Here is a 26795-nt window from a genome sequence, read left to right on the forward strand (position 1 = left end):
ACTAACGCACACATAACCGCGTCGAGTGTAAACAAAACTATATTTTAAATTCACGCTAAATAAACACACACATTCAATTTTTTAAACACCGGAGGGGAAAGAGGCATCTGGGGAAGTGACGCAACAAGGTAAACAGAAGAGGAGGAGAGGTAAATGAACGCAGGGATAGATAGTGGATAGATAGATAGGCGAGGAGGCAGGCGGCGGCGGCTCAGTGCATCTCAGGCGGGTAGGGAGAGAGGAGTTCACTGCCGCCGCCGCTTCTGCCACGTGACACTACTCGACCCACTTGCCCTGGCGTGACCCCTCTTCAGGACCACCACCCAACACCTACGACTCATTCACTTCCTCGCCCAAGCAGAGAGAGAGAGAGAGAGAGAGAGAGGGTTCCTTCTCATGTCTCTCCATTCTGTATCTCTCATCACATCCCCGCGTGTGTGTGTGTGTGTGTGTGTGTGTTGCGAACCGACCGCTGTTGTTATTACTGTTGCTATGCTTGTCATGGAGCTTCCCTGAACACACACACACACACACACACACACACACACACACACACACACCATCACATACTACATCAACTCTCCCCATCCTAAAAAATAAACTATCAAAAAAGCCTTAGTTCCTGCCCCACCAACCCGCTTCCCATGTCTCTTCCTTCTTCCTCTTCCTTTTGTTTCCTTCTTCATCTTGCCCTTTTTTCTCGCCCTCTCCATCGTCGAGGACACAACCCAAACAAAGGAAGTGCCGGGAGAAGTAGCCATTAATCACCTACGACGCGCTATTCATCATGGAAACAAGGTAGAAAAAATTAATTCCGAGAGTGGGGAAATCTGACTAGGAGAAAGATGAGAAAAAAATGAAGGAGGAGGAGGAGGAGAAGGAGGAGGAGGACCAAAAGCAGGAAGAATGGGAAAGGGAAAGGAAGGAGTAGGACCAGATAAAAGGAGGAGGAGGCTAAGGAAGGATAATCACGGGAAGGGAAAGGATTAAGATGACGGCGAAGACAAGGAAGACGACGATAAGATAGAAGAAAACGACGATAAGAGAATAGAAGGAAAAATATGAACGTAAACACACACACACACACACACACACACACGATACAATAGACCGAAACACATACTGGAAACCGAACACCGAAGAAGAACATGCAGACAGACGATACAGGATTAACAACATAAAGAAAATCAGGAGAAAAACATCAAACCCTATAAACGGAATGACCTCGATACTGTCCATTCAAACACGGACTTCCAAGCGGCTCTGTAACGGGGAACAAGAGCCACCGGTATAGCGTTGAGTTCACGTAAAATAGGAATAAATAAATAAAATAAATAAATATGAAAGGTCACATCCAAATTGGTCCACAAATTAACTGAACCGAGACTTTAGGCATAATCTCTACGCACGCATCGGATGTTTATTTCACAATCCCCGCCCCCCTCCCCCACCCCCGCGCTGGACGAACACAACGAACGGAATAAAACTGAATTAAACACAATGAAATAAAAAGCAAACATCCACTGTCTATCTCTCTCTCTCTCTCTCTCTCTCTCTCTCTCTCTCTCTCTCTCTCTCTCTCTCTCTCTCTCTCTCTCTCTCTCTCTCTCTCTCTCTCTCTCTCTCTCTCTCTCTCTCTCTCTCTCTCTCTCTCTCTCTCTCTCAATTATATTATATTACAAACATGTGAATACGCTTCGAGAGAAAAGTCAAAATTAAGAATATTAATTAATCATAGGTTGATTAAAGTAATTAATAAATATATAAATCACGTTATAAATGGCAATAGTATTCATTATATTGACGAAATTTATAATAATAATAATAATAATAATAATAATAATAATAATAATAATAATAATAATAATAATAATAATAATAATAATAATAATAATAATAATAATAATACCATAAATTTGTCAGCGCTGCTCTAATATTTTGGTCCGTGTAACAAAAATATGTGTGAAAACTGTTCCATAAAGTACACACAGAATAAAGTACACACAACACCCCTACCCAATGCTACATCCATCCTCCCTATACACCCACACACACGCAGACGCACACGCACACACACACACACACACACACACACACACACACACACCACACACATAATATAGGCTTCATAAAACAAAGGCATCGTCCAAGGGAATGGTAGAAAGGGCGAGTCCGCGGCGGTGTCTTCCCTCCTCCTCGGCCGTAAATAATACAACACCGGGGGCTCGGTTCCGGGGGTCGCGTCTCCTATACAAGAAATATTCAGCGCCGTCCGCCGCCTCTGGTCACTTCGGCGGCAGCACAGCCACTCCACGGCCTCTTCACGGGTCTCTGGGCAGCCAGCAACATTTTACACATTTCCCGAAAGACTCCTCTCTTTCTGCTATATACTGAAGGTGGCTGGGTGGTGCTGGGGTGGAAGCTGGGGTTTACTGGGGTTTATAGTTTGATCCGGGGTCGTCTTCTTCCTCCTATTCTTCCTTCTCCTATTCCTCTTCTTCCGTCTCTCTGCTACTTGTTTTCCTCTCTTCCTCCTCCTCCCCCTTTTCCTCCTCCTATTCCTATTCTTCCCCCTGCTGCTTGTTTTCGTCCCCCGTGGCTCTCCTCTTCTTTCCCCTCCTCATCTTTTCCAAGTTAGCAATAACATGAGTCGCTTCCCCGCACACACATACGCTCACTTAGAGAGAAATCCTAAATATAACCTTCCTGATAAATAAGAGACAATCAACGTTTCTTCGTGGATATATGCCGACCATGAGTGCTTATTAGGATATAAGTATAAACAGAAATAGGAAAATTAGAAGTCTGAATGTAATGTTGAAGCTAAAAATAACACGGCCATTAATTAGGGCGGAATTTCATTAAGGTGAGTGATTAAACCGAAATGTGGGACCGACGGGAGAGTGACCAATGAAAGGTGATGGATATAAATGTTACGTGTCTGTCAGGAGCAGATGACGGCCCAGTTTAATCTGCGACCACAGCCACTGGTTATTCGTTTGTCCTTCTGTTCAGTGTCTGTCCGTCTGTCTGTCTGTCTGTCTGTCGCTTGAAGTACAGACATACAATATATTTTTTCGTTTCACACCACACCACCACAACCTTGGAACCATTTGTCTTTTTTTGACGCGTAATAATACTGAAAAACGTCTTATTATTTTTTTTCCTATTATCTTATGGTGAGAGAGAGAGAGAGAGAGAGAGAGAGAGAGACAGAGACAGAGACAGACAGAGACAGAGACAGAGAGAGAGAGAGAGAGAGAGAGAGAGAGAGAGAGAGAGAGAGAGAGAGAGAGAGAGAGAGAGAGAGAGAGAGATTGCAGCGATTTATTATTTTTCGATTTCTAATTTAGGACAGTCTGTCCAACATTCGCTGGCATTTGGGGGCGGGAGATCTATAGTTTCCGATGTCTGGTTTGTGATTGGATTTCGGTGGGGGGGGGGGGGAGAAAGGAAAGTGGGGAGAGCGGGAAAGGGGGACGGGGTGGGGGGGGGGGGTCAGTACGTCTCTTTGAGCTAAACTATATATTTTCCCTTTTCTTCAACTATCTGCACATTTTCCCACTACATTCCATTTTCCTGCACTAAATATTTTTCTCTTTAATTCATCATTTTCCCTTTTCTTTAACTGAATATTCCCTCTTTCCATAACTACGTATATATATTCTATTTTTCTTCTTCATTAATTGAGGTTGAGTAAAAGTGTTTAATTCAACATCTTCCCTTTTCTTTAATTGAATATTCCCTCTCTTTCCATAACTACGTATATATATTCTATTTTCCTTTTTCTTTAATTGAGGTTGAGTAGAAATGTTTAATTCAACATCTTCACTTTTCTTTAATTGAATATTCCCTCTTTCCGTATACGTATATATATTCTATTTCCCTTCTTCATTAATTGAGGTTGAGTAACAGTCTTTTCGAAGTTAACACCGACAAGGAATAGTGACATTGAAACGTTCGGTGATGACGATGATGATGATGATGATGAGCAGGAATTATTATGCATCGGTGAGCAATGGCTATTCTTTACTATTGTCTGTTATGGGAGCGGCGAGTAGCGTTTTTTTTTTTTTTTCACTCTTTGTTGTCCTTGAGCCGTCTCCTTTGTTGTAAAAAATAAAAAAAAGAATTGCATAAAAAAATAGTCGAGATTTCAGTCAGCTTTTATATATTTTGGCGGCGTATTGGGAGCATTTTTCTATCCTTTTTTCAGTTTCGTTTTTCAGTCAGCTGTCTTTTTTGTTTTGGCGGCATATTGGGAGATTTCCATTCCTTTTTTTAACTTTTCTTTCAGTCCACTGTCTTAATTATTTTGGTAGTGCATAGGGAGCTAATATTATTTCTTTATTTTTATTTCTCTTTTTCGGTCAGCTGTCTTGCATTTTTTCAACGAGCTGATAGTTTTATATTTCTTTTTATTTTATTTTCGTCCACTCAGTTGCGTATTGGGAGATTATTTCTTTTTTCTCTTTTTAAATTTTCGCTTAGTCGTTCTTCTTTACCGCAAAATCAACAAAAAATAAATACACACACAAACCTTACCATGCTTCCAGTTCGTAAAATCGCGAACCACTTCATCACAAAACATCAACTTCCAACACCAGCCGCCAGAGTCCGTCCCCGCCCTCTCCTCCGTCTTCCTGCCTTCCCTTCACGCTTGAATCTCGGCAATAAATCAACGAGACGGCGCTGAATGAGTTCCTTAAGTGATTTCATTAGCTGCGTCAGAGGCAATGCGAGATTAGTCAATTCCCGTCCGTTTCCTTCTCTTCTTGACGCATTACAAAATTATTTCCTCTCTCCTCTCTTCTCTCTTCTCTCTCTCTCTCTCTCTCTCTCTCTCTCTCTCTCTCTCTCTCTCAACCTCCTAATGGAAATATTCTTCGTTTGTGCAATCGTCCCATTATATACCTTTACAACATAAATCTCCCTCCTCCTCTTCTTCCTGTTCCTCTTCCTCCTCCTCCTCCTCTTCCTCCTCCTCCTCCTCCTCCCCCTCCCCCACGAGCTTCTCCTTCCTTCTTCCTTCCATAACTACTGTAAAAAGGTGTAAACATATAAACATTTAAGCTACACGGAAACGACATTTACTTTCAATACTGCAGTCACCCCTCGTCGCCAATACAGTCTGCGGTCAAAGCCATCCATTTTTCGGAAGCTCGTGTGGTGTTGTAGTAGTAGTAGTAGTAGTAGTAGTAGTAGTAGTAGTGAAAATGAGTACGAGAGGAAGACGGACAGAAGGAAGGAAACAATAAACAACAACTGATGGCAAGAAATAAGTCAGAGAAAAAAGGAAGGAAAGGCAAAAAACACTAGGAAGAAAGAAGGAAGGCATGGTTAATGAATAGGAAGGAAGGAAGGAAGGAAGGAGAACGAACGAAAGCAGGAAGGAACGAAGCAAGAACAATATGAAGGTAGGAAAAGGAGGAAGGCGAATGTTCTAGGCCTTAGCTTGCAACCAGATTTACATTTTTCGTTAGTCTTTTTTCGGCTTCATTTTTATCGCCTTTCCAAGAGACCTCGTTCGAATCTGTAAGTTTATGCCACACTAAAATATACCAGTTTGATAAGACCTACAGATTTACTTCGATTGAATTGTCTTTATCACAAGGACTACATTTTAAGCTGAACTGATTGAAAAATAAGTAGGATTGATTTTTCAGTTTATGCCCCCATTAAAATCTACCAGTTTCAGAAGACATACAGTTTTGCTTCGATTGCATTATTTTCTTTATCACAAAGACTACATTTTAAGCTGAACTGATTGAAAAATAACAAGTAGGATTGATTTTTAGTAGTTGAGGCAAAAAAAAAAAAAAAAAACAACGAATTACGCAACTTCTTGTTCCTCCTCTTTTTCCTCTCCCCTCTCCTCTTACTCTCCTTCCACATAGTCTTCTTTCACCTCTTCGTTATTCCTCTTTAACTACTTTTCCCTTCTTACCTCCGTATCTAATTATCCTCATTCTCATTTCCTCAGTTAATTCGAGCAGTATTTCCTTCATCCTTCATTCCTTACCCTCTCTTTTTTCTGCTATTCTTCTCTCCTTATTTCATTGAAGCAGCATTCCTTTTTTTTCCTCCCCTCTCATCCTCCTCTCCTTTCTCCTCCTCCTCCTATAACTTTTCCCTCCTTATCTCTCTCCAGCCCATAAAGGAGCAGCCTCGTTATAAGGCAGCAGGATCAACGTTACCTGTATTAACTGAGCCTTCTATGTATACCTGTGCTTCTTTTTTTTCTTCTATGCCTCCTTTTCCTCGTGGTCTTGTTCTTGTTTCTTTGATTTTGTATTATGTTTCTCCTCTTCCTGCTGCTCCTTTTATAACTCCTCCTTTCCTGTTCTTACTCTTCTTCTTTTTATTTCATGTTAAAACCTTCCCCTTCTCCTTCTCCTCCTCCTCCTCTTATAACTCCTCCTTTCCTCTTCACGCTCTTCTTTTTATTTTATATTAATACCTTCCCCTTCTCCTCCTCCTTTTCTACCTTCTCTTCCTCGTGTTTTTGCTCCTTTTGTTTTATGTTATTATCTATTCCTCCTCCTCCTCCTCCTCCTCTCGTTCTTCTTCCCCGCCAACCCATCTGTCTGCGCCTTAAAGCTGTGGTTCACGCAAGGCAATGGTTCGTGTAAGACAAAGTGTTCGTTTCTTCGACACGCTTCGTTCACCCTCAAGAAGTTCAAGACTCGACTCAGCGCACGCCCAAGGAAGTCCAGTGTATTAGTGTTTTGATTCACGCCGCATCTCAGTCCCTCGAAGAAACGTTATCCATGCAAACTTATCCACGCAGTCATGCCTCTAATTCACGCCGTATCTCAATCCCCTCCAAGAAACGTTATCCATGTAAACTTATCCACGCAGGCATGCCTCTAATTCACGCCGCATCTCAATCCCCTCCAAGAAACGTTATCCATGCAAACTTATCCACGCAGTCATGCCTCTAATTCACGCCGTATCTCAATCCCCTCCAAGAAACGTTATCCATGCAAACTTATCCACGCAGTCATGCCTCTAATTCACGCCGTATCTCAATCCCCTCCAAGAAACGTTATCCTTGCTAATTCATCCTTGCAGTCATGCCTCTTAATTCCCTTCTCAGACGTGTCGACAGCGTTTTTTTTTGTTTTTTTTTTCTCCTGACAAAAAGTGGTATTTTTTTATAATTCATACGAAAGATACTCTTTTTTTCACTTGTTGTGTAATGAGATTGACAAACGTAACGGATTGCTATCAAGTGAAAATACTCCAAGTCAACACTCATTCACAAATATTTATGTTGGAAAATATGAAAGCCAATCATTTTTTCGTGTACGTCATTTCTTATTCATTTACTGCAGCTAGGTTTGAGGCACCCCGATAGATGCATAAGTAAAGAAACGCGGCTTTTCCTCTCTTGAAACAATCCACCGGTATAGGACTTAGAGCAGCTCACGGACGGCAGCCTCGAGTCAGCACAGCCCGGGGTGATTCTCGACCCTCCAGCTGGCTCTAGAGTTGCTCCTTCACAGAAAACGGACACGAGTCGGGCAATAACAGGGAGACTCTGTTAAACCTTACGATGCTCTTTAATATGGTTACTTATTTTGTTTACGTTACACACGGCACGAGATCGGAACATTAAGTGTGCTTTGTTTAACTTTTTAATCTTTATCATCACCATTCCTTACGCTTGCTGTGTGTGTGTGTGTGTGTGTGTGTGTGTGTGTGTGTGTGTGTGTGTGTGCGCGCCAGAGAATCATCGCAAACAATACTTTTTTTTATCTGTACAACATATACTGAATGCTGCTTCATCTCTCTCTCTCTCTCTCTCTCTCTCTCTCTCTCTCTCTCTCTCTCTCTCTCTCTCTCTCTCTCTCTCTCTCTCTCTCTCTCTCTCTCTCTCTCTCTCTCTCTCTCTCCAAAACTTTACTGACAACGTACATAGCTTTGTCCTTTGTCCTTTGTGTGTGTGTGTGTGTGTGTGTTGGCACTTCTCTCACTAGTCAAACAAAGGAGGCGTGTGTGTATACGAAAGAACAACAACGACGAAGTAATTTTAACCCCACGACACAACAGTAAGGAGACAAGACACTTGTGCTTGCGGCCGCGATGGATAGCTACCCCCAAGACGTCATCATATACTCCGCCTTTAAAACGTGCCCCGGGCCTCAAGGACTTGACTTTACATTTCTTTGTGAGCGAGAGAACGCTTTTGAAACTGGGATTTGTCATTGTGGCGCAGCACCTCACCTTGCCGCAGCTCAAGGGTACACACACACAAAAGAAGGAAACAAAAAAGTTCGTAATGGCGCTCCTCCCGCAATCCGAAATATACTGATAATTATAATACAGTATTTTAGCATTTACTTTACCAAACGAGGCACACGAATATGAACATCAGTTTTGAGAAAATTTTCTGAAGTGCTAAATGTTGTTACTGTTGATGATTTACTCCCTCCTAACAGGGGGGAGCACGGGCCTTTGCCAACGGCGGCCCGTAGCAGGGCGCCGACAGACCAACTCTATCGGCTGGCGTCACCCGAGCAGACCCAGTCGGTCTGTTGACGAGGACTGGCGTGCAATGGCGCAGTTTCTCACTTCCCCTGAACATCATTTTACAACAAATTCCATTAATTATGTTTTTATCATGGCTTTACAACTGAAGCGACTCCATAAAAAAATGTAAGTAATATAACGGTCCAGTTGTTATATACTCATTGGGGACAAATATATCGTTTTCACATAACAACGCAACACGCCAATACGCAACCTCATCGGGCAATGCGTAACACCAAGTGGTATACCCAGTCTGCCGACCTCGTTTTCTATTTATGTCAACTTTTATGGCCTGGCTGGCTCAATTATACGGATGAGAAGCGATGCTTATTAGCCGGAAAAACAAGCACGTGGGAGGAGCCATACCTGTAATGAAGGGCTGACGGAAGGCCCAACCACGCGGCAGGCCAGAAGACACATGCCTCAGTCGTTCTACATACGCCGCAGCACTCATGCCCTCTGATGCGGGCATACCACTCATTCAACCTTCCTAGGCCACACTGTTCATGCCATAATACGTATCCATACTATTTGACGTCCTTACACATTAAAAATCACACTGCTGATTTTTTGCAGGGCTTAACACAGACTTCAAACCAACTCACTCGACGAGACGAATTTATACAATATACGATTTTCATTCTGTCTTGAGCATTTAGTCACAATGTCAACCTACTGTACAACAACCAACCAATCACAGTATGCAATAACCTTTTCGCTTCTCACACCCCGTCACGACAACTTCATTATGAAATACACGAACTCAAAAGCATCTAACACCATGCACTCTTTTTCTCCACCTTTGCTCCATCATCCCTCCCTTCACATCACCCACGACCTCCACCTCCCCACCCACTCCCTCCACCTCCTCCTCTCGTTCCTCTCCTCGCCGATTCCCCTCCCCCTCAGTCACATCCTCCTGACACAAGCTTGCCACATTCTTGGCTCCCATTTCAAGTCTCAATTCATTTAACCGACTAATTGGATGCGCGCGCGCGCACGCACACGCACACACCACAGAGAGAGAGAGAGAGAGAGAGAGAGAGAGAGAGAGAGAGAGAGAGAGAGAGAAATAGTTCGCTCATAAATCGCCTCGCGTCAAGATCCACAGAATTACGAGGCATCGAGATACACAGAATCAGGGAGTGTTGTGCCAGGAGCCTTGAAGGGCAGCGCTTCAGGGGATCGGCGATACAATATAATCTAATAAACTATAATGCAATAAGGCCGTGAACACCCACGCTGCCCCCATTTATTTATTTTTCATTAAGCAGCGACCGCAATTTATTTCTTATTTATTCTTAGTTCTTGCTTACTGTATTTGAGAGATTAAAAGAAATATACAGAATTGCGTTTTCCGACATATCACCGATTTTCTTAGTGCAAAGAAATCACTCTCGGTTACTTACTAACACTTAGGTATTGCAAACTGTGTCATAAATATTAGTACATTTTTAAGGTCCTAATCTCATGCGACCCCTGTTAGACGCAGTTCAGTAGTGTCCCGTCACCTCCGACAGACCCACTCGACAGAAATAGTTGTTGCGGAGCGAGGCACGTGGACCAGACTTCATGATGTACTGCTGCTACGTACTGCTCGACCTGTGCTGCGAGACAAACACGCAAGGAGGACTGATTGGAAAAACAAGGCAGGCTTACTTTGACATCAAGAAAGTAAACGTGCAGCGCGCCTCAAAAGGAAGTAAACTGATTCCTTCAAAGTATTCCCCAGATGGACAGCGAGTCTTTATTATTATTATTATTATTATTATTATTATTATTATTATTATTATTATTGCCGACAACTACTCTGCATTACCTCACAGGCAAAGGTTGAAGACATTTTAATGATGATTGTAAATGAGACAATGGACTTGGGCAGAGCATACCGTGTGTAGACCTGATAACGAATGGACAATCAAAATGACATTGCGGGAACCCAGGAACTGTGGAAGTCACGACAGAAAGAGGATCGGGAGGCATTATTTGGGATCGGGAGGCATTATTTGGGATCGGGAGGCATTATTTGGGATCGGGAGGCATTATTTGGGATCGGGAGGCATTATTTGGGATCGGGAGGCATTATTTGGGATCGGGAGGCATTATTTGGGATCGGGAGGCATTATTTGGGATCGGGTGGCATTATTTGGGATCGGGTGGCATTATTTGGGATCGGGTGGCATTATTTTGGGATCGGGAGACATTATTTGGGATCGGGAAAGAGATGAACTTGGGGAAACTTGCCGGAAGAGGATGGAGTACACGAACATCAGACGGAGAAAGATGGAGCACGTCGAGAAAGGCATTTGCCCTACAGTGGAATAGTAGTATCTGATGATGATAATGGTGGTAGTGATGATGATGATGATTACTAGACGTGAGGTGCAGGGTGTAGATATATGCGAAGGTTGAGTACTGAGTATAGGTATTTACTGCCGGTAATCATAACACTCCTATCAGCTGTCATCAGTTTATGGAGGCAATACACTGGTTATGTAGGTCACCGCGGATGCCAGGAGCGTGCATCACCTCTATTGGCCGCTTTCATCTTTTGTCTAATCTTCCTCGTGCAAAAGGATCGGGGAAAAGAGAGGCTAGAGGGGGTATCACACTGGGCATATTTTCCGTGGATCTTCAGTCAAACCACGATTTCCGCTAACGTGGTTCTCAGTTGTTTGTTGTTATTGCTGCTGGTGAAGATGATGAGTAATACCATCGTCCTTCAGTGAAATCTACCGTAGCTTTAGAAGATCGTGGACACGTCAGAAAACCACGGAAAGATGAGAACCACGCCAGCGGAAAATTTGCCCAGTGTAATAGTCCCTTGAAGGGGTTACGAGTATTCCTTCACATTTCCCTTCACACCTCTTTATTTTTTACAGTCACACGAGCGTGGAAGGAAAGCGACGAAAGAGTTGTAATTTATCCTTCTTTTACATCTTTTTTGTTTTTTCCTCCCTTCTGGTTTAGCTACCTCTGGCTCACTCTTAGTTCACTCGCCCACTTCGCCTCCGTCTGTTCCTGCGTCAGTCCGTTTCAATTCCCTTTTCATGATTATATTTCACCAGTTTCTCATTCACCTGTTCCTCTCTACTGCCTCTGGTTAATGCTTTACTTTCCCCTTCAAACGTTGCCTGAGCCTTTTCTACCTTTGTCATAATCCGATTTCACCCGTACGTGTCCATCCCTTTCTTTCATGGCCGTTGGTTAATCCTTTGTCCCACTCCTTTACGCACTCTTACTTCCTCTCCACACCTCTATTTTTCCTCGTCTTTTAGCGGACTTATTCCCACAAAGTCACATCTGTTCTAACTACTCATGGCAAACCACGAACTCGTACTCTTTCTCTTCACTGCTTCATTCGTTTATTTTATGGCTATAGCTTATCCTCCTCACAAACACACATGAACTTCTCCTATCTCGTCTAATCCCTGGCACATTGATATCTTACCGCCGGCTTTCTCTTAGATCTCACCTCTTTTTAACTCTCTTACGAGTAGTTTGTATACCCTGAGCTGGTTTGTTTCTTCATGTAACTTATATCCTCTTTGTTCTTTCCGGACCCTTTCTGGTGCATGGCTATAGTTTACGGGTGGCTTACTCTTTGTCTTCTTCTCTTAGCCTCTTATAGCAATGGAGCTCGGTCGACAAACGAAACCGTACCCTTAGCTATAGTCTTACATAAACTCATCTGATGTCTCCAATAACTCTTCTTATCCCTGACTCATCGAAAGTCTACTATGCACTGGCTTCCTCTTACACCACCTTGACTTCCCCCCCATGATCCTCTTTTATAGCAATGAAGTCGACGGAAGCATGACTTGGGAACGAACGCGTGAATGACGTCACCAAAATGGGCGATGACGGAAGGAACAGAAGTACTCCACCGCCTCCTCGGTACGTGTGCATTATTATGGTCAAGTTCCCTCGCATTACATTACAAAAGCAGGCAGCCTCGTTATAAGCTAATCGGTTTTCAGTTGCCTATGTTTAGATGTTTCCTTCCTTCCTTTCCCATTTCCTTTCCTCCTCTTATTCTTTTCCTTTCTCCGCTTAATCTTTTTCTTCCTCCTCCCCTCTTTTCTTCCACCCCCGCGTTGTGGCAGGGACAGTCACACAGCACTGTCGTCAGCCCCCTTTGCCCCCCCCCCCCCCTGCAGCAACAGTCCCCCTGCAGCAGGACGCCATTTTCCGCCCCAGTGGGCGGCAAGCCACGAGGAAATTTCCATCCCAGAGGACGGTTTGCAGTCACAAAAAAAGCCACGGAATTCTCGACCGATCTTGTCCTTCGAACACTGCAGTACTCTTGGTCTATTTTTTTTCTTTGCATTACTTTGTCTAAACTGTCTAAATTATCTTTATGGCCACCTTAATTATGTATTTCACATTCACAAATAAAAACAGAACTGAATTTTTTGGTTGATCGTGAGCTTGTTTTCTTGCATTTGTATTGTACTTTTCATCGAGATTTTTGCATTACCATCTAAATTCTCAATAGCGCTCTATATATATATATATATATATATATATATATATATATATATATATATATATATATATATATATATATATATATATATATATATATATATATATACGGTCTGTTTGGTTACTTTCGACTTGACTTCAAATTTTATATATGTTGTGCGCGCCTAATGCAAGATTGAAAATTCGTACCCTCAAACGAAACCTTGCAGAAGCCAGTGAAGTTTTCCTGTCAGTCCTCTAAACTTGAATGCACGAGTCTCGTTTATTTTCTGTCCTCCGATTTTGTGTTTCTGCGCTTGTCTTCCTTCTGTTCTCTGGACTCAGTGACCGCTGCCGTCTGTATGAGCGTGATACATAATAAATGTAACCGTTATGCGCTCATCAAGCTGCCATCATTGAGCTTTTCATTCTAGAAGCTTTACTTGGTGCCCACTAACTTATTATTATCAATCCATATCTTCTCTACGTGTTTATTTTCCCTATACCCACCATTCCCATTACATCTTTTACCAATGTTTCTCTATGTCGAGTCATTTCAGACGTAAAGTAAAACGGCGTGACTTAAAAGAATATATATTACCCTTTTTCATATATATTATGCAAACATGAAAATTAACGAGACGAGACCAACAAGTGTACCCCTCACCCACTTGCTACTTCTATTTCCTGCTCGCTTCCTCCGTTGTTCTCGCCTTTCGCTTACTTTCTATAGTTTCTTGCGACCTTGTTTTAAAATTAGTAGTACGCTGCTCTTTTAACTTTATCGACCTTGGCAGCGAGGACAAGTGGGAGGAGATAAAGGAGACGCCATATATGTCTCGTCTGTCCTGCTCTCTCTCTCTCTCTCTCTCTCTCTCTCTCTCTCTCTCTCTCTCAAACACACACACACACACACACACACACACACACACACCACGCCAAACCACAGAGCAGTAAACAAACAGAAATAGAAGGGACCTGTTGGAACGGGTGCACACACACACACACACACACACACACACACACACACACACATGACAAGAATTGAAAAGTTCATGAACAAAATGAGGCCTCTTCCACGTCCACTCCCCCTACCCCAAACTCCACCCCTCCACACTCACACACACACTCACTCACACACACACACACACACACACACACACACACACACACACACACACACACACACACACACCGCTCATGACAGAATTTGAAAAGTTCATCAGCAAAATTGCTCTACTTTCCTACCCCCCAAACTTCATCCCTACACACCTACACACACACACACACACACACACACACACACACACACACTCACCGCTCATGACAGAATTTGAAAAGTTCATCAGCAAAATTACTCCACTTTCCTACCCCCTAAACTCCATCCCTACACACACACACACACACACACACACACACACACACACACACACGCACATGCATACACACACACACGCCAAGCCACCCGCAATCGAAGCCCATCCGCACACGTTTACCTGTCCACCTTCATGCCCATCCACCTCCCCCACTCCCGTCACCTCACCCCTCGAACCTGCAGCCACCACACAGCCGCTCACCCTTCCCACAGGCACACATACTGTCCCTCGCTCGCCAGACTTTGCTATCTCACTCCATACAAGAGGAGGATATCAGGACACCTCTCCTCCCGAAATTGACCTATCTTTCGGACACTCCTCTGAACGCTTTTACAGGAGCAGCGAGTAGCGGGCTTTTTTTTTTTCATTATTGTTTCCTTTTTCTTTTTTCCTCCTTTACTGTAAAAAAAAACAAAAAAAAACAGAGGACCTTTAAATCTGAGCCACGTCTTTTACCGAACGGAAGGAATAATCAGGTAAGCCAGAAAGGTATGCTTCGAACTCACTTCACAGGTAAAACAATTAAGCGCGGAAAGTGGCCGTTACGACACAGCTTGTTAGCCATACATGTTTTTTTCAGGAGTCAACAGTGTAATTCTGCGATATAAGGTAATTTTTGTACCGACAGGAAATTAAATATAGAAAGACGCCCTTCAATCTGTATAAAATATGGTAAACATGAAGCCAAGAAAAATATTAGTAACAGACGAACACCTTCATTGGTAAATTTCCACATAAGAAAAAAAATTATTGATCGAAACAAGTTAATTCGTATCTGCTCTTTCAAAATGTCAATTCTCCAGCAGAAAATCCCCGGATCATATAGCTAAGACTCAGGAAATCGTTCCGTCTTTACTCTCGCTCCCACCAAAACGACCAATTCACGGGATCACCGCACACCGACCCCGCCGCGGCCACGCCAGCACCTTGGTCCCCGGAAAGACGCGAGATCAACCTAACGGCCATCACCTTTAAAAGTATACCTAACCTAATCTAACCACTATCAGGAACATGACATGGCCTCGCTACCTTCTACCTTACCTAACCTAACCAAGCCCGTGTTAGGAACATGAATGGCCCCGCTACCTGCCTAACCTAACCTAGATTTCCTCTTCTACGCAACTCGCATCATAGATCACTTTTATAAACGAGTTTCTTTGTTGTTGTTAATACGGAAGGACATGATAATTATGAAATATAAAAAAAGGAAAACTTGGCATAAGATGAAGCAAACATATGATGGTGCGGAAGGGATGAATGATAAAAGAAACTACAATGTCGTGCGCATCGAGGTAATTAAGTAAATTTATGGAGGCAGAAAAAGACTTGAAGGAGACGCTGAAAAGGGAAGTGCTCCTGTATGGTGGTGGTGGCGGTGGTGGTGGTGATGGTGGTGGTGGTGATGGTGGCGGCGGTGATGGTGATGAATGTGGTGGTGATGGTGCTCATACTGCTGCTGATGATGATGATGAAACAACAACAACAACACCAACAACACCAACAACACCAACAACAATAATAATAAGTAATAATAATGATAATGATAATAATAATAATAATAATAATAATAATAATAATAATAATAATAATAATAATAATAACAATAATAATAATAATAACAACAACAACAATACGAACAAACCCGGTAACCTCAGCGTACCCAGAAAACTCAAGGTCAGTGGTTCGGCTTACTTTATATAAATAGTTAATCAAATGAATCCTCCACTTTGAAGGGTCCTGTGAAGTGGCAGCCGCGCGTCGCCACCTTCACGCCTCCACCCACCACCAGGAGGACAGGAGGAGGAGGAGGAGGAGAAAGAAAAGGAAGAGGAGGAGGAGGAGAAAGAGAAGGAAGAGGAGGAGGAGGAGGAGTACGAAAAGGAAGAGGAGGAGGACGAGAAGAGGCGTGAAAATTTGAAAGAGCAAGAGTCTGAAAAGGAAACGACCACACACACACACACACACACACACACACACACACACACACACACACACACACACACCTCCAATGCCCACCCACCTGCCCCTGATTCGGGTCGTGAGTCACCCTTGTCGGGACCTTTCAGGACTGGCGCAGGTGACGCACGAGGACTGTGTTAACCTTCCCCTCATCACCTGGCGAGCCGTCACAGGTGCGTTATACGATAAGTTGACATTTATCTATTATTTATCTAAGGACTATTTATACTCTTTAAGTCGGACGTGATAAAGAGTAAACAGAGAGGTACTTTTAATACGTTTTTTTTCTCGTAAATTTGCTTTAGTATATTCCTGCGTCTTTGCACTTTCAAAATCAACAGATGAGCTACCCTTTTCACCCGAGGATAAATACATGGGGAGCTCTGTTAACTGTTTTTTTGTATTTATCGTCGTGTATTTTCGTAACATGGCCTATTATACTGTCTCACACTTTCCTAACTGATTCATACATCTTAAGTTTGATATAAGAATTCATTTTACCCGAATTTATATATCCATCTGTATAAACCAATGTATTTTTTCTTTTATAAACACTTTCACGTTTGTTTATGTGGTCCTTGGCTTTCTCTTTTATAGTTTAATTATACGTTGTCACTCAGCTGGCACATGAGACCATTTTCGGCTCCTGCCCGTTCACCCTCCCTCCTTCCCACGCAGACCGGCTCGTCCACGCGACAGGAGGAGGAACACCGAATCGTAAGCTTTAAATTTACTTCTGTAGTCAGCGAGAAAAGTGGCCACGTCTCCCTAGGAACTCAGCCCCCTATATTAACAAGTGGTTCTCTCTCTCTCTCTCTCTCTCTCTCTCTCTCTCTCTCTCTCTCTCTCTCTCTCTCTCTCTCTCTCTCTCTCTCTCTCTCTCGCTTACATCAAATTCATTTTATTTAATCTATTAACATGGTAAATATTAACATTATTATCATTTATCTTATTATCCCTCCTAATTTCAGTAATATTTATTCATGAAAAATTTATAAGGTACGAAAAAGGGAGAAGGAAAAAAGTAGGGCGAAGGGAAGGGTTCAGCAATGGTCAGGTAAGGAAAGAAAAAGCGAGGATGATGATCAAAGAAAATGGAGCAGGAAGAGAGAAAATGGAGGCGGGGCAAAAAACAGTATAAAAAATGCTACGCTCAATGGTGTTTACATGATGACTCAAAGAACATTTCCCGCGTCTTTTTAGCGTAAGAAGGGGAGGAAGGGGCTTTACCGGTTCATTCAACATCCTGAGCCGCGGTTACCTACACGATCATATTATATCATCTCCCTTTCTTCAGCCATCTCACCTGCCTCACTTCTTATCATAGTCCCCCTTCACCTGTCTCTTTCCTCCCTACCAGCATTGCCATATTATCGTACTTAAAACATCGCATTTATCAGTTCCAGGGCCCAAAACTTTCCTACCCACACAGATAACGAGATTCCAGTTAAAGTTATCGTTAAAAGCATTAATCATTGGTGTTTGTTTTCGATGGATGTGAGTCATAAACCGGAAAATACGATGTGCTGAGTGTCTGAGTACGATAATTTGGTAACCTTGCTCCCTAGTCACACCTCCACCACTTACACTCACACTTAAGCGCCTTTCTCAATTACACTCCCACTCCTTCTCTTCCCCATTCCCGCACCTCTACCACCTATACTCTTCCCTGCACTCTCTCTTCTTTCCTTTCTTCCTCTCTTCCTACACCTGTTTCTCCTCCCTCTTATACCTGCATCCCCATCACCTCCCACACACTTCCTGCATCCCCCATCCCCTCCCACTTACTTCCTCTAAGACCCTACACATTCTAAACACGTCTCCCTCTCCCCCCAACCCCCCAACCCCCCCCCCCAGCAACAAGGGTATCGGTGTCAGCCCCCCCCGCCCCTGCCCCCTGCTCCATACGTCAGGGCCATACAACGTGTACCCTGTATGGCATGGCTTTCCCCTACAAGAATAACAGGGCGAGGGACGGGGCTGCTGGGTGAGGCGTTGGCGTGGTGTCACAAGTCTCTTTTGTCCTGTTCTATAAATAAGTGTGTTTCGGCGACGCGGCGACGACGAAGCCAATGACGGCCGGAAGGAGGGGAGTATTAATGCCCCTCCCTTGTCGTTAGTGTTAGTGGTGTTGTCAAATTAGTGAAAGCTCCATCAGGTCATGTGAGGTTTTAAACGTTTCAGTATGCAAACGTGGCGAAGACGAATATTCCGAGGTGATCAGGTTCGAGACATTTATCTTTTGTCTGCGCGAGCAAACTCTTGTACTTAAAATGAAAAAAAAAGAAAAAACATTGTATCTCAAGAGGCAAACATTCCTGTAGGACAATTTTTTCAAAAGGTACAATGATTCGGGACCAAATGTTTAACTAAGCAATTGCCCGACCAAAGGGGAGTATTGGAATCACAAGCATTCGTCCAAAAATAACAAACGTCCTGAATAGTAAACGTTCCACAAAAGTTTCAGGACAAATGTTACACGTCTTTCTATGAATGGCGTACATGGAGTGAATCAAGGTGGTAGAACTTGGAGCTACACACTATAAAAAAAAACTTGCAAGAGAGAGAGAGAGAGAGAGAGAGAGAGAGAGAGAGAGAGAGCGATCCACACAGGCCTTTTTTTTTCTACCTATAGTATTCCCCGTGACGACCCGCCGACAGATTCTTCAGGGCCGTTGTGTGCCTGAATGGGGCGCTGCAGGTCATTAGGCTCCCGTTGACGAGGAAGTGAGTCACGGTGTTGGCTTTCCGAGACGCCCAGGCCCCGCCGCCCAACCCTGCCCCGCCCCAACCAGCCCCAACCTGCTGGCTCCCTGACGCGCGGCCAAAAAGCGCCCCCTTTCCTCCTTCTCCCCCTCTACCTCCCGTCTCCTTGCTTATTTCCTTCCCTCCCTTGCTTTGCTCTAAACTCTGCTCGTTCCCATTACGTCACTCACAGAAATGGACACGGCCGCGGGAGGCAGCACCGCCGCCGCCGCCACCACCACCTGCCTCGCCAACGCCCACATAGCCTCGTTACCTCCAGCCAGCATGAATGTTCGTTTCGCGTCTCCGTCACCACCAGGCGGGCTGCGCGCGACGCAGCAGGATCAAAGTTAAGATATTCCTTTGGGTAGTATGTATAATGACGGTGAAGTGGATTGTGAAGTAGCAAGAGGAAAAACTAATCTACGGCAATATTACAGTTAGGAATATGTACAGATGAATGAATTGAGATATGAATGAACTGATATACAAATATGGATATACTCGTATTGCTCGACTGATTATTTCATATGGTTGATTTATTCATGCGAAGCGAAGCTTCTGAAAGAACTACAGATATATAAATAGAATGTTAAACAGATTATGCAGTGACATTATGCATATGACTTTTTCATTCGATCATTTGCAATCATAATATGAAAGACATTCATCTTTCATACATTTCATAACAGCTCGGCTAATGCAAAAACTCTCCAAAAATTTGCAATGTTGAGGTTAGCAAGTCTGGCTGAGAACACGACTTTCCGTCACACGCTCTCAGAAGCTTCACCCGAGTCCTCTAGAGGCCTTGCATTTACCTTTCCTTGCGAGCTGGTCCAGAAATGTAAACTCGCAGGAACGTGAAAATTATAAACTAAGGTAATCTGCATGAGGTGGATGACATTAACGAAAACAAAGACCAGAGACGAAAAACTATTCTGAGGCAACGGGTGGTGCTTAACCAACACCTCTGTGAGTGGCTGCCTCTCCCAAACATTGTTACCAGTAAGAGTAATGACGAGAAGCGATAACACGCGACGAAAATATCCCGCTTTACGCTCTCGCCCACCTATTTGTGTTAAGTATCTTCCTCGGCGAGACATATAACATGGAGGCTTCTGGATGATGGGAAACTATGAAAAATACGCGATTGGAGAGAGAGAGAGAGAGAGAGAGAGAGAGAGAGAGAGAGAGAGAGAGAGAGAGAGTGTGTGTGTGACGTCTGGCAGGTCGGCTCAGGGGTAATATGTAAACTGTGCCAACTATTAATATATTTACAGGCCTCTCTTCCCGAGTGTGGGAGGGGAGGCTGTTACCTTAAAGTGTGTGTGAGTGTGTGTGTGTGTGTGTGTGTGTGTGTGTGTGTGTGTCAGAGAGAGAGAGAGAGAGAGAGAGAGAGAGAGAGATGGATGACAACCCAAGAGAGATGAGAGACCAATACCCCAGTAGGGCATTATCAGCATCCATCCCCACGCAAAGTCTCACCAGCCCTCCCGAACACGTCATCGCAGGCCATAATAACCACCATGAATAATGAGACACAGGCGCGGGCAGAGCGGCGACAAGCAAGTGACTTATGACTCCACTCAGCGGGTATCGAGCCCCTCTCCTGGCTGACTGGCCCCCAATGACCCCTCCCTGACAAGCTGACTCATCGCGACCCCTCCGCCCCCCAACTTCCCACCCTTGGCTCAGTTGCACAGCCAAAAGCGAAGGTTCGGAACCACCTCGTAGCACCCGGGTCCCCAGAACGGATGTATACGTCACAGGAACACGGGGAAGGAGGAGGAGGTCTTTGATGATGCAGATGGTGATGGTGGTGGTGGGTGGGGGTTATGAGGTTGGTGATTCTCTTATATCAGTGGTATATATAACGTGGTGGTTGGTTATCGTGGTCTGTAAGTATGCTGGTTAATTCCTATTTCAGCATTCTAACCACCAAGCTCGAGTGGCCTCTAGCATACTCGTCATACTGATTGCTTTTGACAGAATGAGAAAAATATATCTGCTTTCATTTCTCACGTCGCCAAGTGGTGGAAGCTGACCCTGAGTGACACCAAGCCATTTGAGAATATCTTCGTCAGTCTTGCCAATCAGATAATCTGGTCCTCACTGCCACCACGGCTTCTTCCTGAATACGTTGCCTTGAAGCCTTTACCCTGATGCCTTGACGTATCCAACACCATCAACCCTGGCGCCAGCACCGACCCTTCCCTCACGAGCCAACTCTTGTCACGGTGTTTTCGAGTGAAGGCCCATTTACGGCTAATGTCTCCCAGCCAGTCCGGGGGAGGGAGGGGAGAGGAACACCCCTATGGATGGGCACCCCGGCTGATCAGGTGCCCAGCTGATCAGTGACGTCAACAGCAGTACGTCAGCAAGGCAACTCCCAGCCGCCCTCACTCCAAAGATTACAGAGAACCGTCTTTGCCGCAGCGTTCACCTCCGTCTTCCCGGCTTTTATACTTGTGACCGAGAATAATGCCTACAGAACCCATGGACGGGGAAAGCGAACCAAATAATAGGTACCAAAGTATTCTGAAGCGAGAACACTGCCTGGGCTCTTCAAACTTAACATTTAGATTAACAAAAATAACATTAACCTACAGCACAAAATTATGCATGATCATAATTTTGTCCTAGTCGTATGATTAATTACGCTAATTACGTTATCTTCATCTAACACTGATAAGCGCTAAATGATAATGTCCATGATATTAAACTTCCTACGTTGGCTTCCTGATCAGAAATATTAACCTGCAAGAAAGTCTTTGTATAACTCCGTGTCCCTCTGGCAGCGACGTGTGTGGGGAGCCAGCGACCCCTTAACAGATATGTCCCAGATCCAGGTGATGAAGGAGGGGGGAGGGGGAGGAGGAGGAGGAGGAGGAAGTGAAGGAAGACGAGATATTTCGAAAGTATTGGGGAAGGTGAAGGTAAAGGTTTAATTAACTCGTAAGAGAAAGGAAGTATATGAAAAAAAAACGGAAATTTAGAAAAAAAATAAAACGGGAAGGGATGGAGAGGAGGAAAGGAAGGAGGGAAGAATGGGTAAAAAGAAAAGAGAAGAAAGGGGGATTAATGGGATTGGGACACAGTAGGTGGATGCAGGAGGGGGAAGGGAGGATAAGGAAGAAGGGAGGGAGGTAGAGGGGAAAGAAGGGAAGCATAGAGACAGGGCGAGAGGGAGGAGAGTGCCAGCATGGTGGAAGGAGACAAACCACAGCTATACTTGGCACCATTACCACCATCGCAACCACCACCACCACCACCACCGCTAGTCGGCAGAGCACCACCCCCTCCCTTCCCCCTCCACTCCCGACGTGTATGGTTAAACATCAATAACCTCGTTCCAATGAATGATACACAGCCCCGTTTTACTTGGTCTAGAATAGCAGTAACCATGATACTTTCCCTTTGGTTATATTCAAATTCTAGACATGTTTAAATGAGAGAGAGAGAGAGAGAGAGAGAGAGAGAGAGAGAGAGAGAGAGAGAGATCACATCTTCATAAACCTTCATGTATACACAAGTTTTCATTGCATCATTTTTCTTTATCAGTCACGGATGCACTTTGGCACCGGTGCTACACACACACACACACACACACACACACACACACACAATTATATCTAGTCAGTATCGCCTTGAGTCTTCATGCCAACAACACGACAATATTAATTTTCAAAAGAAGGAAACACTTCTTGACACATTCTAGCATATTCTAGCGACATGTTTAAAGAGTTAAGGTCATTATCCTTCCACGATTAATGAAAAGTATTTTATATAGTAAAGGAAGAAGCAAATGAAAGATCTTAATAGTAAAAAATCTAGAATGTGTTGAAGAAGTAGCACACAGAGGAGCTCATCTGTACACCTCTATGTAAAGGGGTAGCCTACTTATATTACGCATACAATAATCAAGAACATGTTACAGGAAGTGTCAATCATGTTGCTAGCTGTGAAAAAAATAGTCTGCTGTCATTTTCGCTACATTTTTAACATCACCATTCCCTTCAAAGTCGATGTTTGGTGCATCTCTTCCTGAAGATATTAAATGTGGGTGCCTGCCTTCCCACGGTGACTAAACTTTCCACGCGTAACACCTGCCGCTGCGCATCAGGAAAGGTGGGGAGGAGGAGGAGGTGGAGGAGGCGGAGGAAAAGGAAGAGCCTGGTAACTGAGCAAAGTGGCCCATGCAAACTCAAGAAAATTACGATTATCATCATTACCACAATTATCATAAGTAGTAGCAGTAATAATAGTTGTTCTTGATATTGTAATAGGAGTAGTAAAGGTAGAATTAGCAGCAGTAGTAGTAGTAGTAGTAGTTTCTATTATTTTCGTTCTTGTACATTCACTCTTCCTCCTTCGCTGGCCGGGAGTACCAAACCAAACACTGGCCTTTGCTAAATAGCCTAAGTGGTTGGATAGGGACGAGGATCAGACATGATATTTAACTTATTAAACTGAAATACAAGAAAGTCTCCCAGCAAACAGCGATTCCTCAGTCAAAACTCTTTAAGCTATAAATGGATTTCATCCCAAACTAGATTGTTTGTTTACATCTGCTCGCCGGCACGTGCTGCATACCGCTGTGGAGGGAACGAGCACAAAATTCCACCGAATAATTTTGATCATAGGAACGCATCGTTATGAGACTAAATTCCTCTCCTTACCCCCCCTTCCGACAAATCTGCAAAATTCATATCTCAATGAATGTGCTACAGTTTTGGGATGGGCCAAAACCATTCTGTGGAGCTGGGAGTTGGAGTTTGCACTAGACATAAAAAGTTACCACGAGGGAATGTCTATACTAAGAGATTCCCTACAGCTTCCCTTCATTTCCCCTGCGGCTCATGACTGATTGATGTATTGCCAACAGCCTAAGAGTATGACCACCTACCTTGGTGAGCTGTGCAATTTTCTTGTTCATGCGGAAGAGGAGTTCCGGAGTAAGCGTGGCCTCGATGGAGCCGTTGACTGTGGGCCCCCCGCCAGCTGGAGGACCCTTGGGGGCATCACTGTCTTCGCTTCCTCGCCCTGACATATTGACCTCACTCAGCTGACGACTGGAAGCAAAGAAGTTGTGTTCAACCGCGGCGGGCAAAGAGCGCCGCGGCCACGTGTGGCTGGTGCCTCACGCCCACTTGTGATGCCACGCTCCGAGGGTCGAGGGAGGGTGATGACCACTCACTGCCGCTCTCCGCCGCCCCTCACCACCGGCAGTATCGGTGGTGGTGGTGGTGGAGAGGGAGGAGGCTTGGAGAGTAAGATCCACCCGCTGTTATTCCTCTTGAGTGGCGTCTCAATGATCGGAGCCAAGATAACGCCAAACTGCTGTCTTGGCTCAACGATTCGAAAAAAGTCGTATAATGTCGAGTCGGTTTCAGTAGATTTCTTCGCCGTGGAGTGTTTTCTCCTTAGCTTGAAGGGGCCCGGCGATCACCTGAACGTAGCCTTCACTCAACTTATCCGTACATGCACACACCTCGGATCGTGTATCACTGCTCTGAGAGGCTGCCTGTGAACCGCGCGGAGGCGTTAATGAACACTTGTTATAATACACAAATCCTAACCGTAACGCACCCAGACCACCACACTAAGTGTTTTCCACGCAAGTTTAACACCAAACATTAGAGCACATGGTACAATACTGCAAAGACTCGATTCCAGAGATCAAGCCCTTTCATCAACAGTTACCTCGAAGCCTTGAAGCAACGAAACACTTACGTCCATCAAATTCTCTCAGGGTACTCAAACACGGACAGCACAGCTCCATCCCTTTACCCGTGCTGTAGTCACAGAACATATGCAGCACCACAGCACCACCGGGCAGCTCGCGTCACCACCACGCACACGTTGTCACTATTTTTAACCCAACAAATGGTCGGCGAGCGTCCGCTACGGAGCCTTGAGCACCTCTAGGCGCAGAGTCGAAGACTGCCCGCCACCTGCCCGACCTCACCGAGATGCCTCAAGCCCGCGGCCAACACCTCTCACTCCCTCCATTCGTGAGCATAACCTACCTTTAAAAATGGGCCCTTGGCAAAGATGCATTTTATAGTTGCCTCTGCTGCAGCATGCCCTTACTATCCATCATGTCTAGGCTGCCAATCCCTTACTCTAGATGACACATGACGACATATGTGGCACCGTCGCATTGCAAGAATAGGGTCAAGGATTCGAGAATGAGGGCCACGAAACTGTGAACCGTCTAGACCAGACAAACGAGTGTAGCTATTCATACCCTCACTCAGCTGCTGCGTCAAGCCTTCCTTAGACGCAACGCCAAACACGCAACGAGGACAGGAAAAGAAGGTACTGGTGCACAGGCTTGGACGCGTTAGTGGTGCTGCACGAAGGGAACTAAATTGCTGTCTCGGTCTCTGCTTCACAAACCGTTCAATCCCCTAGGTCTGCCCCCCCCCCCTAACCCCCTCTCTCTCTCCCTCTCTCGTTTACTCAAAGGTAGAGTAACGAACCACATGACGAAAAGGACAACTAGAAAAATCGGTTCCGCTAACAAGGGCTTGATTGGCATATATTCCCAACGCCCGCTCCCTCCCCCCCACATGCTACTACCTACTCAATCCACTTCCACCACCATCCACTTCGCGGCGCTGTGATGACGCAGTGCCTACAGGGAAGATTCTGAGAACACACACACACACACACACACGTGGGATATGTCGATATAAATATAAGAATTATGAAGCCGGGCGTTCCTGTCTCACTACCTGCACTGAATTTCCTTTCCACTTTTAGCCTCCTCGTATATTTCATCCACCTCTGCCACATGCCCCTTCCATTCCACGCACTTCCACTTCCTAGTATGACCTGAACATCTCTGTAAATCAAATCATGCTGTTCATCCCTAACCCTCCTTACATTCGTCTCGTCCTACCCCAACCACTGTGTTCCTATAACTACCACCGCCCCATTCACTGCCTCGCCTCCCGGAGCTCTATGAGTGTTGTTTACATGTCTCTCCTCTCGACGCGGCGCGCACTCCAATGTTGCCAGAGTTTTACGTATCTCCCGGGACTCTCAACGGCTACGGTGCGCTCTCAGGTGCCCTTGAGTCGCACGAACCGCTAGTGGCCTTACCCAGGTGAACGTGGTAAACCCCCACCGCCCCGCCGCACCGCCGCCGCACGCACACACTCGCACAAACGCCGCCAAACTGACACCTGGCAAAGGCTCACCCACCACAACCAGCAACCACCCCTCAGATGAACACCCCTCCGCCCCTTCCTCCCTCCTACCTTGGCTGCCCACACTTCCTCCACATTTACATCCAAACGTCTTATACTATTCCTATCCACGCCCTCTCCTCTTTACCATTTCCTCTTCTGTTTCCCATTCTTCCTCTTCCTTCACTTCCATCATCATCTTTTCGTCCTGCGGCTGTTCGACTCCCATATTTACTAACTCACACCCAACACGTGTTCCTCCACTACCTCTTTCTCCTTCCTGATCTCTTTTTCTCACATTTTTTTCACTTTGACCTCTTTCTCTTACTCCTGTTCCTTCCTCCTGCCTTCTCTCTCTCTCTCTCTCTCTCTCTCTCTCTCTCTCTCTCTCTCTCTCTCTCTCTCTCTCTCTCTCATTCCATCCCCTTTCTCCTACTCCTTTTCGTTTTCCTCACGTTTCTTCCTTCCACCTCCCCCCCCTCTCTCTCTCTCTCTCTCTCTGCTCAAGGTGTGTGAA

The 26795-nt window shown here is 44.8% G+C and overlaps 1 protein-coding gene across 3 annotated transcripts in view; it reads right to left on the reverse strand.

Annotated features, from left to right (window-relative positions):
* The window catches only part of LOC126996427 (trichohyalin-like), a 178039-nt gene extending 151739 nt beyond the window's left edge, over nt 1-26300 (reverse strand). For 2 of the 3 annotated variants that reach the window (XM_050856849.1, XM_050856847.1), the window contains exons 1-2: nt 26193-26300; nt 23989-24606 (exon numbers count right to left, since the gene is read on the reverse strand). In XM_050856849.1, the coding sequence (XP_050712806.1) occupies nt 23989-24132 (144 nt within the window). In that variant the 5' untranslated portion in view covers nt 24133-24606; nt 26193-26300. Of the gene's footprint in view, nt 1-23988; nt 24789-26192 lie in introns of those variants that run through there. The other variant, XM_050856848.1, reaches the window with a different exon arrangement.
* Between the last annotated feature and the right edge of the window lie 495 nt (nt 26301-26795).

Source organism: Eriocheir sinensis, chromosome 10 (assembly GCF_024679095.1).
Source record: "Eriocheir sinensis breed Jianghai 21 chromosome 10, ASM2467909v1, whole genome shotgun sequence".
In the NCBI taxonomy this organism is placed as follows: domain Eukaryota; kingdom Metazoa; phylum Arthropoda; class Malacostraca; order Decapoda; family Varunidae; genus Eriocheir; species Eriocheir sinensis.